This window comes from Heptranchias perlo, chromosome 1, assembly GCF_035084215.1.
Source record: "Heptranchias perlo isolate sHepPer1 chromosome 1, sHepPer1.hap1, whole genome shotgun sequence".
Lineage (NCBI taxonomy): Eukaryota > Metazoa > Chordata > Chondrichthyes > Hexanchiformes > Hexanchidae > Heptranchias > Heptranchias perlo.
Window position 1 is genome coordinate 196,072,905 of NC_090325.1, and position 17,753 is coordinate 196,090,657.

The 17,753-nt window shown below is 42.1% G+C and overlaps 1 protein-coding gene across 4 annotated transcripts in view; it reads right to left on the reverse strand.

The window, feature by feature from the left end:
* The window catches only part of LOC137331097 (protein phosphatase 3 catalytic subunit alpha), a 331,953-nt gene that overhangs the window by 191,774 nt on the left and 122,426 nt on the right, over positions 1 to 17,753 (reverse strand). For all 4 annotated transcript variants that reach the window (XM_067994725.1, XM_067994710.1, XM_067994717.1 and 1 more), the window contains exon 2: positions 8,612 to 8,812. In XM_067994725.1, the coding sequence (XP_067850826.1) occupies positions 8,612 to 8,812 (201 nt within the window). The remainder of the gene's footprint in view (positions 1 to 8,611; positions 8,813 to 17,753) is intronic.

Consider the following 17,753-nt stretch of genomic DNA (forward strand, 5'->3'; position numbering starts at 1 on the left):
CCAAGAACAAGTGTCCAAATTCAGCCAATTTATACACAGCAAGGTCTCACAATCAGTAAACCAGTTAATGTGTTTGTGGTGACATAGTTGAAGGAAGAATGTTGGCCAGGACACCGGGAGCACTCCATGCTCAGCTTTGAACTGTGCTTTTTACTTTCACCTGAATGGGCAGCTGGAGCCTGGGTTTAACAGCTCACCCGTAAGCACCTCCAACAATGTAGCACTCCATCAGTACTACACACAAGTGTCAGCGTAGATAATGTGCCCAAGCCTTGGATTAGGGCTTAAATCCATGGCCAGCTGAATCAAAAATAATAGTGCTTCAAACTAAGTCAAGTTGACAATGAACAGATACAGAATTCAATAGAAAGAAATGCCAATATGTCAATTAAAATGTATTTTAAATGCCATAGTCCATTAGGACCAAATCAAAACCAGTAATATCCAACATTTTGGTAGACACTTCAGTCACTTAAATTCAGGGTGGAATAACTTGGAAAATACTTCTTTGAAAACATTTGTTGCAACCAACATCTGTCCCAAATCAGAGCTACTCTCTCAGCTTTGGACCTGGTCGCACTAAATGAGAGATCTTGGAGACCTTAAAGGTTCAAAAACAAAATGTTTTCAACTGCATGCATTTGAGAGGCATGTTAACAAAAGAGATTAATCAGGGCACAAAGGATTGGTTAAATGCTGTGATTACGATCAGTATTTTCAGAGAAATGAATTCTGTACTATTGCTTTTGGAGCCAGGACATTATTGCACAACCTCTTCCGCATTGTGATTTAAATTAATACACCGTAGTTTATCAAATGTCTTATTTCATACTGTGTCCTTGTAAATCTGGTAGGTCAGGCAACAGATTGAAAAGCACAACTCAATGGCACAGGTCTGTTCATGGCATTACACCACCCTTAGTGCCCACAATCTGTTCAAGGCCCTTCTGTAGGCAGCATGCAGATTTCTATCCTTGGGAAAAGAAAATTGAGCAGGTGTAAGGAAATTCTGACCCAGTACTCAAATGCCATGATTATTTTCTCCTGACATTTTTTTTAAATTAAAAAAAAGATATTACATAACTGAGAAAAGGTGTCAGCATCTGTCTAAAAGACATAAAATGTATAAAAAATGTCTCACTTTGGTTACATCACACTTAGCCTTAAAGTAATTACATTACAAGATTCTGCTCAGAAGAACTTTGCAATTTTCATAGGTTTTGGAAACGCAATACCTCATAAAAATGAATCAGACGCATTTATTACTGCTGGGAGCGTTTGCTTTAATATAAAACTAATAAAAACCACCATTGGAAGCCACTTCATATTTCTGCGCTTAAGAGGAAAGTTAGATTGCCTACTCTTCATCATTACTCGAACAGTAGCTTAATTCATGACCTCAGGGTTAGCCCTGTATCATAATCACTAGGCTATCATTCCCAGAACACTGGGTTACAGCTATACTGGTCGAGTGGTTATGGCACTGGACTAGCAATGGCCTGGAGGTTCTGAATTTGAATCCCAGCCGTGGCAAATTGTGAAACTGAATTCAATAAATCCAGCAATTTGTGGGCTAGCACAGGCCATTGAAACAGCCAGGTCATAAATACTGTCATTTAATCACTCCTGCCCTCCACCCTATCACAGACCTTTCCCTTTGTTCTTTCCTCCCTCCTCCCCATTTTCCCGGCTCTGCACTTGCTTAAAAACTGCTAAATCTCTAAATTCTTCCAGTTCTGATGAAAGGTCATCAACCTGAACCATTAACTCAATTTCCCTCTCCACAGATGCTGCTGAGCGTTTTCAGCATTTTCTGGTTTTATTTCCGACTTCTAGTATCTGCAGTATTTTGCTTTGATCATAAAAACCCACTGATTTACTAACTCCGGGGGAAAGGGACCCTGCCATTCCTTGCCTAACCTGAGTCCAGTCCCACACTACTTGAGGTTGAGCTGAAGTAATCACGTTTTAAAAAAAAATCAGGGGTCGAGTTTCCGCTTGTTTTGTGCCCAGATTCCAGCGCAATCGGCCGAACCAGCGCAAAAGATCGTGGAATTTTAAACGTGACCGAGTCACTCCCAAACCCACTTACTCAGTGTTCTCCGCGATCTTTTACGCTGGTTCAAGATTCAATTTGCCCCGCCCACAAAACTGGCCCCGCCCACAAAACTGGGCCCGGCCCCGCCCCCAGGTCGAGATTGCGAGATCTCGCCGATTGTGCGGGATCGGGAAGCTCTTCAAATTGAGCTCGTTTCCTTCGGGGCACAGGCGCTGGTCGGCCCGTTTTAAACATCTTTACATATCAAAAAATATTTAATTTACGAAGAAACTGACCAGTGTGCACCAATGAAACTGTTAAACGGTTCAGTGTAGTTTCTTTTCAGTGATTTTAAATCAGGTTACTCACAGGTGGGGGACTGGACACTTATTAAAAATGCTTATTTTTGGTGAAAAACCCATTTTCAGCTGTATTAATAAAACTGCACCAGGTTCCCACTCTTAAATACATCAAGGAATACTTCTTAATGGAAAAAGAACTGATTACTTTCCATTACACTGCCTGATTGGGCTGGTTCGGGAAGATTTTATGTTTGTTTTTATGCAAATGAATTTTAGCAGAAACTTGAACTGTAACCCGACCAGCGCAGCTTCAAGCACATTTTGGGTGCAATTTCCTGATTGTGCCCAAAGCAGAAACTCCACCCCCTGCGTGCTCTTAACTATGACAATAGTAACTGCCAGCTCTAAAGTTCTTAGCTAATTACTGCTGGTTATCAAAATACAAACAGGCGACGACAATGGTCGAAAGCACATTTATCTGGCTGGATGTGTTCTTTTGAGTGGAATTACCAGAAGGCGGATGTGATTGGAAACATCACAGGAAAAGGCTATAGACTAGCTAACATCCGTAGTCAGGAAGAGATTGTAGGAAAGAAAAGGGCTACATTTGTGAAGGTTATCTATAAAAGAATTGCTCATTAGGTTATGACATATTTTGCCAATCGATTTTGATAAAAGATTGTCCACTGTAAACATATAGCAGTGTAGATTATTCACTTATGCATGGCTTATCCCTAAACTAAAAGATTCTGATGTGACACTTCACTGCTTTCGAAGACTGACATAAGATCCAGGACCTAATAATTATTAAAGAGGATTTACTATTCATTTTCCTGGGTGTTACCAAAAGGTTGCCTAGACCACAAGGTAAGGATAGACCCCTCTCACAGGTGACTCCCAACTCCCTATACCTTTGAGTGTCTAAGGTGAGTGCTGAAAATAATCTAGGGCGAGTTGAGTTAAAAAGGCTGAAAAACATAACAAGCACATTTACTTGTTCCCATTGACTTATGCACAACTTCACTCCAGACTGAAGCCTTTTCAGTGGAGATTTACCCCAGATTGCCATAAAAGGCAGTTTTAATTAACTAAATTTTATTTAAAAGAAAACTTTTGGTTTATTTACAATGTGTCTGAAGTTTTTGTACTTCTCCATTTTTAATTATTAAAATAATCCTCAAGTTTGTATTTTCCCTCTCCCCAATCGTTTCTCTTCCCTCTTAAAAGGTGGACTATTTATCGGGTACAGTTAACTATTAAAATCTATCTGCTAATCGTTAACCATTACACTTAATTGGTTAGAATCATTTCTATTCTAGAGGAATAGAGGTGAAAAACAGACAAGTTATGTTAGACTTGTATAGAACCTTGGTTAGACCACACTTGGAGGACTGTGTACAGTTCTGGTCTCCATTTTATAAAAAGGGTATAGAGGCACTGGAGAAGGTGCAAAAAAGATTTACTAGGATGATAGGTATAACCTCTCAGTTCTGCTATCAGTAAAGACTGAACAGGCTGGGGCTCTTTTCTCTAGAAAAGAGAAGGCTGAGGGGTGACCTGATAGAGGTCTTTAAGATAATGAAAGGGGTTTGATAGGGTAGACGTAGAGAAGATGTTTCCACTTGTGGGGGAGACCAGAACTAGGGCCATAAAAATAAGATAGTCACTAATAAATCCAATAAGGAATTCAGAAGAAACTTCTTTACCCAGAGAGTGGTGAGAATGTGGAACTTGCTACCACAAGGAGTAGTTGAGGTGAATAACATAGATGGATTTAAGGAGAAGCTGGATAAACACGAGGGAGAAAGGAATAGAAGGAAATGCTGATAGGGTGAGATGAAGTAGGGAGGGAGGAGGCTCATGTGGAGCATAAACACCGGCACAGACCTGTTGGGCTGAATGGCCTGTTTCTGTGCTGTAAATTCGATGTACTGAATACTGTCCATCGCTCATATTGGCCACACAGTTTGATGTCATCTGTGAAATGGTTGTCACCAGAGGCAGCAGCCTTGATTGTTTATACTAGGATCAGCTGCTTTCCTCGTGCACTATGACCAGTGTTAGTGGAACAGGTTCTCGACTCTCATGCAGAAGTCTGCAACCTGAAAGAAGACTTGCCGAGATTTGATCAGGCAATGGGAATGGGAATTAAAGAAACACAGGACACTGGCTGCCAGCCTCTGTGTCTCAGCAAGTTTACTCTCACGTTGGTGGTGCTGGCACCACTACCATGGATCTTAGCAGAATATATAAAAGTCACTATTAACTCGATGCCCCAGAGTAAACTGCCACCCAACTCTCTCCCTCAGACAAAGCTTTCTCTGTTAAATAACTTGATTCCCACGGCCAGGCCAGTTTTCAATCCAGCTAGCTGACTTCTCATCAATTTCACAATCTTTCAACCTTCTTTGAAAAAAATCTTACACTTGGAACTTCATCAAATGCCTTATGAAAATTCAAGTCAATTCTATCCAGTGAGCCCTCATTTAGTAGCTTAGCTCCCTTCTTAAAGATTTCCAATAGACTTCTGAAGCAAGGTTTATTGATGCTAAACCCATGCTGACTTTTCCTTATGGTCTCTTGGCTCTTTAGATGAATATTAATAGGATGGTATAAAATGCTCTGAAGCATTTTCTCACTAAGTCTATAAATTTTCCAATTCATGCACAACTCCCCCTTCAATAAATCAGGTCAACATCCACTCTCCTCCTGAACTCGATCCAGCCCTTATATTTGAGTGTTTCTATAAACATTAACCTCAGCCTCACCTACTTTCTCTTATTTACCTGCAAATTATCTGGTCTATAGAGCAAATTCATTGAGGGTGTGCTCTTGGCTTGGAGTGTTGAATGGCAGGGGTAGGAATCTAGGGCTTCAGCCCAGATTCTCCAGAGTGTCTACTGACGCCACTGGGTCAGCCAATGAGTTGGAGGCGGGGCGGGACTTACAGCAGGATTCACAGCAAACAGTCTATTTACTCAGCAAACAGAGTCTGTTTAAACAGCGCACTACAGCAAACAATCTACAGAGTCTATTTAAAAGAGAGTCTCAAGGAACTGCAGCAAACAAAACTCATCACCAAAATTGCAGCAACTTCTCCCGATAAAAGCAGGGTGATTTCTCCAGTTAAATGCAATGAGTGGAGGATAGTTGCATAATACAAATTATGTGCGTAAAATCAATCCCAGTCACTTACAGCGGTGAGGTCTCCCGGCGTGATTGATGGGGGAATTACCCAATCATCATCATTCTGGCCGGGGCTATGGGGAAGAGAGGGACTAATTGGATAGCTCTTTCAAAGAGCAGGCACAGGCACAATGGGCCAAATGGCCCCCTTCTGTGCTGGGTGATTCTATGATTCTGAATGAGCAGCAGAATCACACTGTTACACTTGTACCAATCTGCTCAGGCTCCAATTGTCCAGATGCACATCGAAGTCGGGTAATTGGACTCAGATTGGCAGTGAAATTCGTAATCAATCAGCTTTCTTCAAACAGAAAATAAGAAACAATCCAGTGAACCACCTGTGGTCTTGAGCTTTAAACTGAAATGCTTCGCACTGAGCTGCACACCATCGAGACATCTTACACCCAACGCTGAACTGAAGCTAGTTGGCTGGAGTTATACTGCTCATCTTGCATCATCGTGAGACCAGGGAGCAGTGATGGAGGATGTGCAGCTCACCAGACGCCAGTCATTGCCGCAAACAAACCAGTGTTCCTTCACACGTGTGGGCAAGTCAAGTTACCATTAATGTCCCTACAGTAAAGTCAGATGCAAACGGCTCAATAAAATCGCTCCACACCGCCGAAAGCACACGCCATTAAACAGATGGACGTTTCCAGTCTGAAATCCAAAATGTGGTTTTCACATAACCAACGTCTATTGCTGTTAACTAACAGAATAAACTCAAAATTTGAGAAACTTATCAGTCCTGCTGCAGCCAGATACTTCCCCCCCCCCCATAGTTCACTCATCCAATGCTTCCTTTAGAGTCTGCTCCTCTCCTCTCCTCTAGGGTCACGCACACCTCTTGAGGCAGGGAAGTGGAGACCCCTGCTACCTCCCTCCTTTCAAAAGTCACAAGGCAACACACAATAGTAGATCATTCTCTGATTCTCTGTGGGAGCCTACACAGATACAGCCAAGGGAATCTGTGGTTAACGCAGACCGGAAGACAGTTACTCCTACAATGGAACTCTACAATCTACAAGTCGTCTTCATTGATTCCTGTGGTCCTAAGTCCCTTATTGAAACAAGAGTGCAAGTACAGTTTAAGAAGTTCTCTATTCCTGCCACTAGATGCCACCAGTTAGCACGACAACCCCAACACGCGACAGAATTCCTGCAGCTCCAAAGACCAACACTTGACTTCAGCCCGAGAGAGATACACCGCATCACTGAGGCGCTCAAGGAGATTTGTTACACTGTTAACCTGTTAGTCCATAAACATTACAAGCCTGGAATTTCCTGTAAATTCACAAAAAAAACCCCAGCACAATCATAGGAACAGGAGTAGGCCATTCAGCCCCTCGTGCCTGCTCCGCCATTTGATAAGATCATGGCTGATCTGTGATCTAGCTCCTTATACCTGCCTTTGGCCCAGATCCCTTAATCGTGGCGTAATGCTGATTACTGGCACAAAAAAAAGATAGTGGAAATTTGGGCCCAAATGAATTACACCTGTTTTTAACGATAGGCCCAAATTTCCTCAATCTTTTGCGCCGATTCAGCAAAACCTTCTGCTGCTTATTATCATTGCTCCTCCCCCCACCCCCTGCAAAAGTGCAGTTCACACTAACTTCCCGAACGTACACCAGTTCTGAACGGGCTGCAAGGTTATCTCCAAAATTTTAGCAGGACCCAAAAAGTGATATTTCTAGTGTTTTATGGCAATTTCTTTTCTTTTTTAAAAATGGGCACCTTTCTTTTTATTTCCCCTCACTGAAACCCACAATGTGTTTTCCTGGGAGCTTTGAATGAATCTTTGTGGCAGCACAATGATTTGCATTAAAAAAAAAATCACAAACCATGTGCCTCATCTGCGTAAACGATGGTTTGATGGTTTAATTTTCATGCCAAACGATGGACTTGGAGGAGAAAGAGAGAGAGTCAGTTCAACACGTTCCTTAGGTCCCTGATTGTTCACTCCAATTGCCAATTGTTTTACGCGGGTTTTTACGTTCCAGTATGTGCATGATCAGAAACTTCAGCGTAATTCTCCGACAAGATGATGATCGGCCTAACTTGCTGGTTACACTGTTCCAGGAAATTCTAAACCTCTACTCTAACCAAAGGAAACAGTAGAATTGCTTATGCAAGTGTTGTTGCTTGAGCCCTGCTTCTCAACTATACCGAGTGGCAGACAGGCAGACTACCTGTTAGTTAGCTAACGTCAGCGAAAATAATCTCCGGCCTATCAGTCTACCCCGATGAGAAAAGTTCGAATTACCCAGTAGTTTGAATTAACTGGCTTTGCATTGAAAAGTAGAAGATTAATATTTTGATGGCACATCATTCAAATAGAGAGTGTGTTTTGCTGGAAAAAGCTTTTATCTTCTTTCGCATCTCAACCAGAAAAAAAAAAATGGACTAACCCAAATCACACTAACGCAGGGAGTACTGTATAATAACAGATAATCCAGTCCCCCCCATCCCCCAGAAAATCGCTGCCAGGCTTGGTTGTACCATTAACACCATTCAACAACACAAATCAGACGGGTGCTGACGATATACAACCACCCTCGCACCCTCAAGTAACTCACCCGTTACAGGCCCTTCAATGTCCAGCTTAGTCTTCTCTTGACGGTTAATGGATGCTCCTTCCGTTATAATCCGCATCGCGACCGTCTCCTCAAACGTTCTTTTTACTTGGATTGTTCGTCCCCCCCCCTCCCCCCCCCCCACTTTTTAAAAAAAAAAATACATTTGGAGTTTTTTTCCTTTGCATAATTGGGCATCTTGGATCCGGATTTCAAGAAACCACAACAATTCTAAAAGAAAACATCGAAAACACACGCTTGTTTTCAACTACACATGGTAAAATAAACGGCTTTATGTTCGAGATTACAGGTTGGGGAGTCTACAGCAACCAGAAAATGTGTCAAGATTTACTATTCAGTGCTGACAAAGGTGCAGTTAAGGAGCAGCAATTAGCAGTGAGGATAATGACTTCACGTAGTATAGTGTTGTACCATTAACACCATTCACCAACACAAATCAGACGGGTGCTGACGACAGACAACCACCCTCGCACCCTCAAGTAACTCACCCGTTACTGGCGCTTCAATGTCCAGCATAGTCTTCTCTTGACGGAGAATGGATGCTCCTTCCGTTATAATCCGCATCGCGACCGTCTCCTCCACACGTCCTTCTTTAGTAAGATGAGCTTTGAGCACATCCACCCGGGGCTTCCCATCATGGTCAAAGACCTCCTTAATTGTCAGCCGGTGGCTCGGAGGGAAGGGAACGGCTGTGGGCAAAGGGAACACAATATTACCACGTGTGTCGCCAGAAAGTGCTGCGCCTCCACAACAACAACAACTCATCCAGTTTATAAGTTTTATTTTCTTAATTCCTTTTTGTTGCACTATTTACTAAACATTTATGTAACTAAAATAAAAAAGCTTCCACAAGCTCCCCCCCCACCCCCCTTCATGTCAAGACCTTGTGATTTTGTGTCAGCCGTGGCTCAGTGGGGTCACACTCTTGCTCTGAGTCAGAAGGTCACGGGTTCAAGTCCCACTCCAGAGACTTGAGCACAAAATCTAGGCCGACACTCCCAGGGCAGTACGGAGGGAGTGCTGCACTGTCGGAGGTGCCGTCTTTCGGATGAGACGTTAAACAGAGGCCCCGTCTGCCCTCTCAGGTGGATGTAAAAGATCCCCTGGCACTATTTCGAAGAGCATGGGAGTTCTCCCTGGTGTCCTGGGCCAATATTTGTCCATCAACCAACATCACTAAAAAACAGATGATCTGGTCACTATCTCATTGCTGTTTGCGGGATCTTACTGTGATTACAGTGTGGCATGTAGTGGTATGTACTGAAGCTTCATTGCTTGGACGCGTCCTGTGTGGCATCCAAGATCAGAAGGAAAGATGCCCTGCATTAATCCTTAAGCAGCTGATGACATCAAAGAGCAGAAACCCAAAATAGCAATTCTCTGCTAGGAGGGAAAAGTGACCTAAAATTATACACACTTATCTAGGCCGACCCTCCAGTGCAGTACTGAGGCAGTGTTGCACTGTCAGAGGTATTGTCTTTTGAGAGGCCCTGTCTGCCTTCTCAAGTGGACGTAGAAGATCCCATGATCCTATTCGAAGAGGAGCAGGGGGAGTTCTCCCCAATGTCCTGGCCAATATTTATCCCTCAACCAACATCACTAAAACAGATTATCTGGGTCATTATTTCATTGCTGTTTGTGGGAGCTTGCTGTGAGCAAATTGGCTCCGTCGTTTCCTACAAGAGTGATTACACTTCAAACGTACTTCATTGGTTGTGAAGTCCGTCCTGGGATCAGGAAAGACGCTATATAAATGCAAGTCCTTTCGTTCTTTCTTTCAACGGAAGGAGTGAGGAATTAGTTGTACCGGGAGTTCACAGTGATTCAGATCAATAGGTTTTACATTCTTTCTTTGCAGAAGAAACATGCTTAAAACTAGTGGCACAGGGCTCTCTACTGCATCGATCTGACACGACAGGGGTGTTCAAGCCAAGAGATACACAAAGAGAAGAGCAAAGTTAATGTTATAACTGTGGTGTGTCCCATTTCACTCCCATGTCTATTTGAGCACAGATAGTGGAAAACAACACCCCCCACCCTCCCGACCAAACACATGAAAATGTCATTGTGAACCTGACTTGGAAACACAGTTGCCCCATTTGACCATCCTTCCAAATTCAGCTTAATCTGGTTAAATAAAGCACAAACGTGCACAACACAGCCGGAAAATCAGAGCTGGGTCAACAGCAACAATACTGTAATACCCAAGGCCCGTTAAACACTATACTGTAATACCCAAGGCCCGTTAAACACTATACTGTAATACCCAAGGCCCGTTAAACACTACTGTAATACCCAAGGCCCGTTAAACACTATACTGTAATACCCAAGGCCCGTTAAACACTATACTGTAATACCCAAGGCCCGTTAAACACTATACTGTAATACCCAAGGCCCGTTAAACACTATACTGTAATACCCAAGGCCCGTTAAACACTATACTGTAATACCCAAGGCCCGTTAAACACTATACTGTAATACCCAAGGCCCGTTAAACACTATACTGTAATACCCAAGGCCCGTTAAACACTATACTGTAATACCCAAGGCCCGTTAAACACTATACTGTAATACCCAAGGCCCGTTAAACACTACTGTAGCCGACTTCCCCAAGCAGTTCAGGATAAATCAGAACTCCTGGCGTCCAATTGCACCGCTGCAGAAGCTGCTGTGGAATTTAGCACCTGCCAAGGAATTCCAGCCCTAATCCTCATGCGTTTCATACCGAGTGCAATCACCTGCATCTGAAATGTGCAAGTGTAAAATGCAAGGGGGTTAGAGAACTCCGTTAATCTCAGCTCTTTAATCCTGCGGTTATACAGAAACTCTGAATCCAGTTTATCGATTGAGTGTACACAAGCAAGCATGAAATGTATGGGGATTAACTGACACCATTCAGATTCAGAACACCAGGTATTGTACGCCTACTAAACACTTGAGTCAATGAAAAATCAAGTGAGATAACCACATTATGTGACGTATTATTTAGAACTCCAGGTCTGAGCATAGTTTACTGTTCTTAAACAGTTTGAAATGCACAGTATTTCTAAACAAAAGCTATCTGTTTAGCACTTTTTAAGCTAACTTTAGCACTTGGGAAAAAAAACTTTTTAGGAATGTGATTTGTTCCAAGAAGAAAATGTAATTCTTTTGACTATGAATTTTATTGTGTATGAAATTTCTGGGGGATGTGTGTGTATGTCCCTCCCCCTCACCCCCATATGGACATGAAGCAGATGCAAATTTTTTAAAAATCATCTCACCATATGAAGGGACTGATTGGCCATTTAACTTAATTTTGATTTGTATATAATCTATTTCTGGCAATTGTCTTTTTTTGCACAAAGAGTTGAATTAAGCAACATAATTAACATGAAGTGGGAATTTAACACTTAAAAAAAAAACTGAATCAGATCATTTGAATTAAACTTTAGATTAAGAGAATACTTCAAAGGTTGGATTATGCAGTCGCTGCTATTTCTTTTATACGTCAATAGCCAAGCAAATAGGATTCTGGTTTTATCTTAAAAATACAAAATACTTGAGAACGCATATTGTTAGGGTGCTGGAGGGCACTTAATGTTAATTCTACTTGCAGGGACTTATTCTCCAATATGAAGCTGTTGAATTAAACAATCTTATTCGAGGCTCAGAAATTGTTACAGGCTAGTATTAACATTTTACTAAGAGACACTCTCTTTGAAAAGCCACACTTACTTTAAGCGGAGATGCAAAATTCTGGCATCATTTCAAAATCTGGAACTGTTCTGCATCTGTACTAGCAACAAACGTGCTGATCAAATCAGTAACTTCAGCTGCACGTTTTAATCTTGGTACAGATTAAAACTTGGGTAAACGATGCAAAAAAATAAATAATCTGATTCGTACTTGTGGGCCTCACGAATGTAACGTACAAAAAGCAAATCTAAAACTATCACTTTCCACCACACTAAACTTCAGTCTGTGAGCCCTGAAGCAGCGAGTGAATAATAAAATATTCCTGCTGCTCTGGGCTCCGACATTTACAGCTGGGGAAAGGTGCACTCTCATTCCTGGTCTCCAGTTGGCTTTCCCTCGGTTTCTGTTGTATCTTGTCCCGTAAGATTTTAACGATGCATCTTACTTGGCGTTTGGCAGTTTCACTAATTGCAAAATACGTAGTGTTAGTCTATCTTCAGAAAAATGATAGCAGGTTTTTCTCTCTTCCCCATTCCATCTCTTGGTAGAAACTTTACTAAAACCGGTTAAGGTAGCCAATGTGGGGGAGGTGGGGTGACTACAGCTTACATTTATATAGTGACTTTAATGTAGTAAAACGTCCCAAGGCGCTTCCCAGCAGCGATTATCAAACAAAATTTGACACCGTGCCACATAAAGAGGTATTAGGTCAGGTGACGAAAAGCTTGGTCAAAGAGGTAGGTTTTAAGGAGTGTCTTTTTTAAAAAAAAGGTAGAGGCGGAGAGGTTTAGGGAGGGAATTCCAGAGCTTAGGGCCTAGGCAGCTGGAGGAACAGTGGAGCGATGAAAATCAGGGAGGCACAATAGGCCAGAATTGGAGGAACGCAGAGATTCAATCTCAGAATTCAATCCACAAAAACGCTGGTAAAAATCTTGGAATCCCATAACTGAATTTGACTTTAGTTACTATGAAGCAATGACCCTGCTGGTGAAGTTCGAAACGCCTGCATGGACGCCATTATTCATTCCTTCTCATTTTCCAATTATAATGTAATGTTTTGGGGAAATAACCTCGATCTTCTAACCCCGAGCAGTTTACATTAAACACTGACTAGTTTGTCACTTGTACCCAAAGTTGTGATCAAAAACATAAACATCTCCACAGGTCCGAGTTCTTGTGAACGGTTTTACAGCTTTAACACCGACTTAAATGGGTTAGAAGCAAGCCAGGGCTGGGAACCTAGACCATTTAGGAGTGAAATCAGGAAGCACTTTTTAAACATATAAAAAGGTAGTGGAAATATGGAACTCCCCCCTCCCCGAAAGGCTGTGGATGCCGGGGGTGGGGGGGTCAGCTGGAGCTTTCAAGACTGAGATCTATAGATTTTTGTTGGGTAAGGGTTTCAAGGGATATGGAGCAAAGGCGGGTAAATGGAGTCAACGTGTGGACCAGCCATGGTCTAACTGAACAGCCTGCTCCAATGGCAAATGGCATTTAATGTGAACAAATGCAACGGAAGTGAAACTGGGGAGGATTCAGCAACTCCGCATTAACCAGAGAGTTCTGCTGAAAAAGTAAAAATATAAAAAAAGGAACCACACTCACACACTCACACACTCACACACTCACACACTCACACACTCACACACTCACACACTCACACACTCACACACTCACACACTCACACACTCACACACTCACACACTCACACACTCACACACTCCTGCTGATTCCCCCCTTCTAGTCCATGGACATAGCAACACAAACTAACACCCGTACTGCCATCCCCACTGAAGGGCAGCTAACTCGACACAGATAAGGACTCAGTATTTTGACCTGCTGGGCTGAATGGCTGAGCGACAAAATGCATTTACCAACTAAGTCACAGCTTTGTAAATGTGTTTTAAGGCGGCAGGAAGAGATGTCTAGACAGCGATGCAAGTTGGACACAACAATTCACAGCTCTCATTACCAGCTGGTGCAAAATAAATGAACCACAATAGAGAGGGGAAAAAAAAAAGAGTATGAAATCACTCCAATTAGTAAAACAAAGTGTCCATTGATGTGGAGATGCCGGTGATGGACTGGGGTGGACAAATGTGAGGAATCTTACAACACCAGGTTATAGTCCAACAGTTTCATTTGAAAATCACAAGCTTTCGGAGGCTTACGAAGGAGGTAAGCTCCGAAAGCTTGTGATTTTCAAATAAAACTGTTGGACTATAACCTGGTGTTGTAAGATTCCTTACAATAAAACAAAGTGTCACAGAGAAGAAACATTTGCAGGTCTATGGCGCTAGGGTGGGGGAGTGGGACTAGCTGGATTGCTTTTGAATAGAGCCGGCATCGACTCGATGGGCCGAATGGCCTCCTTCCATGCTGTAACCTTTCTATGATTCTAAGCACAAAGACTTTCTGCACGGTTAAGAATTAATCAAAAGGGTCCGCTTTCAACCTACTGATATTTGTTGCGTAAAATTTATAGTAAACCCGGGAACTTGCAGACAGCATCGTAAGAGGGAGGATGCTCGCAGCTAGATAAGACAGAGAGAAGCATTTTATAAAAAATTTAAAAAGTTAGCACACAGAAATTGACCTGCTCAGTCACATCTCTGGAAGGGGCCCAGAAAATATATACTTCAGTTGCTGCCAAGGGGATAATTCTATACCATTGCCAAAAAAAATTCCAACACAGGAGGTGTACTGAATTAACAGAATAATAGTTACGTAGGAGGGAGTTTGAGACACATTAACAACTCGAGCTTCGCTCTCGTTGCTCCTGTCAATCTGATTACCGTCTTGCTACTACAGATCCACGACTCTCGATGCATAAAGTATGAGAGTCAGGATTTGACTGCACGTTGACTGTGCTTTTAGCTAATGCTGCGGAAGCAACCGACAGCCGCATTCCTGTTAACCACCGGCAACTGTGGATAGGCACCATTACACTGCCTTAAAAACACTCGCACATTTTGTATCTGTGGATACCAGTTCCTAATGTAGATAAATTAGGAGCAGAGTCAACAGAAATATATTGAAATCCTTTTATAAACCTAAAAAGGCCAGCTTCAGGGTGAATGCTTCAGAATCTGTATCCGTTTAACCCAAAAGTAAATTAAGTTTCTTTGATGAAGGTTTGATAAGAGATCTGTATATTACACATCTTGGATATTTATATGGCGTCACCTTGTAGCTAATGTATAAACCATACAATATACAACGACAATGTTTATAATTAGAACATTTATTCAATAATAGTCACTAAAATCTTATAGCAACGAAAAGAACAGAATTTTAGTTGATAATTTACTGCTCAGGTGTCAGCTGTGACTCAGTGGGCGGCACTCTCACCTCCCAAGTCAGAAGGTCGTGGGTTCAAGTCCCACTCGAGACTTGACCATAAAATCTAGGCTGACACTCCAGTGCAGTACTGAGGGAGTTCTACAAAGAAGAGCAGGGGAATTCTCCTCAGTGTCCTGGTCCAATAATTTTCCCTCAAACATCACTAAAACAGATGATCTGGTCACTAGCTCATTGCTATTTGTGGGATCTTGCTGTGCACAAATTGGCTACCACATTTACCTGCATTACAACTGTGACTACTTCAACAGTACTTCATTAGCCATAAAGCGCTTTGGGACATCCTGAGGTCATGAAATGCGCTAAATAAATGCAAGATCTTTCTTTTTATGTGGCTGCGTGTCAAATTTTGTCTGATAATGCTCTTGAAGCACCTTGGGGAGTCTTTTCTTTAAGTGAAGCAGGTATTGATGGAGGGAACGAGATACCAGGAGATGTCAGATATTATTATAGTTGCTGGACTTTCACAGATTTGCTCACTGTGGTTCTGATACTTCACATCCAGAAAATACAGACACAGATTCCAGTGAAAATTTAGTGCATAGATCTAAATAATGCTAGATAGCCCATAATTTCACTTATTTTGACTGGATCACTTCAGATAAGCACCATTGAAACACTGTTGAAAGGTCCCTATTAAGCCATTTATGCCAACTTGTCGTAACAACTTAAATTTATACAGTGCCTTTAATGTAGTAAAATATTCCAAGGCATTTCACAGGAGTGATTATCAAACAAAATTTGACACTGAGCCAAAGAAGGAGACAGACATTAGGACAGGTGACTAAAAGCTCGGTCCAACAGGCAGGTTAAGAATAAGAAATAGGAGCAGGAATAGGCCATCCGGCCCCTCAAGCCGGATTCAACAAGATCATGGCTGTTTTAAGGAGCGTCTTAAAAGGAGAGAGAGAGAGAGAGGCGGAGAGGTTTAGGGAGGGAATTCCAGAGCTTAGGGCCTAGGCAGCTGAAGGCACGGCCGCCAATGGTGGAGCGATGAAAATCGGGGATGCGCAAGAGGCCAAAATTGGAGGAACGCAGGGATCTGGGAGGGTTAGAGATATTTTGCCACTATCTAGGGGGCCAATGCTCTTTGTACACAAATTATTTCACTAAGTTTATGAAAGGAGTTGGTCAGTCTCGACATCAAATCAAAGCATTGTCATTCTGCAAACAAGGCAATGGTGACTGCCAATCGGAAGCATCCTGTTAATGCAAAATATAACAAGTTTTTAAACCGGTTAAGACTTTTAGTCAGAAACAAATGTGAAATATAATGCCACCTTATCCAATCAAAGAACATTATCCTTTAGCCTAAAGTCACATGTAGGCTACCACACAGTAGGAGCAGAACACGGTGGACCTGATGGTGTCTAATAACCTTTCAAAATTTAAATTGTGTTTGTGTTATCAAAGGACCGCAGCACAGCAGGGAGCTAAGTACAGCTGGCATTACACCTCATGTGAAAGATACTTATTAGCTCACTGATGACTGCTGCTCCTGTAACCTGGACTCTCAGATAAATAGAGTACCTGCTGCGTTTATATTTCCTGCGTGCATAGCTCTGTTTATTACTCTATTTATCGGTAAGCACTGAATGGTTTTTCCTTCAGGTATATTCTGGTTCAACACCATTTGCTGTGAAATCTGTGCAATCTACTCCTTTCCTAAAGGCACTGGAGTTAGAAACATTTTGATCAAGGTATAGACAGAATATTTGGAATCACACAAAAGGAAATTAGTGCACAGTCTGGTCACGCTATTTTTTGGGGAGGTGATTGCAGAGATAGGCACTTTTTAAAAATTATCTACTCTTAATTCAAAGTTGCTGAACACAATTCATCTGTTAATTTAAATTGGAATTGTGCAAAAATGTCTCCTGTTCAAGAATTGCTTAATTAAAACTACTGGCTAATGCAATTCTTTACCAAGCAAAAAAATAACTTAACAGCAGACTGTACACTTCTACAATGGTCCAGTGGTGACACTACAGACGGAGCATTAAGCATGCCCCAATTCAACACTCATTTACACAGCACCTTTAATGTAGCAAAATGTCCCAAAGCACTTCGTAGGAGAGTCAACAAACAAAATTTGATGGTGAGAAACTATTAAATGTTGGTGTTCAGAGAGATTTGGCTGTCCTTGTACACGAACACAGAAAGTTAACATGCAGGTACAGCAAGCAATTAGGAAAGCAAATGATATGTTGGACTTTATTGCAAGGGGGTTGGAGTACAAGAGTACAGAAGTCTTGCTGCAGTTGTACAGGGCTTTGGTGAGACCACACCTGGAGTACTGTGTACAGTTTTGGTCTCCTTATCTAAGGAAGGATATACTTGCCTTGGAGGCGGTGCAACAAAGGTTCACTAGATTAATTCCTGAGATGAGAAGGTTGTGCTATGAGGTGAGATTGAGCCTATACTCTCTTAGAGTTTAGAAGAATGAGAGGTGATCTCAGTGAAACATAAAAGATTCTGAGGGGGCTTGACAGGGTAGATGCTGAGAGGCTGTTTCCCCTAGCTAGAGAATCTAGAACTAGAGGGCACAGTCTCAGGATAAGGGGACGGCCATTTAGGACTGAGGTGAGAAAT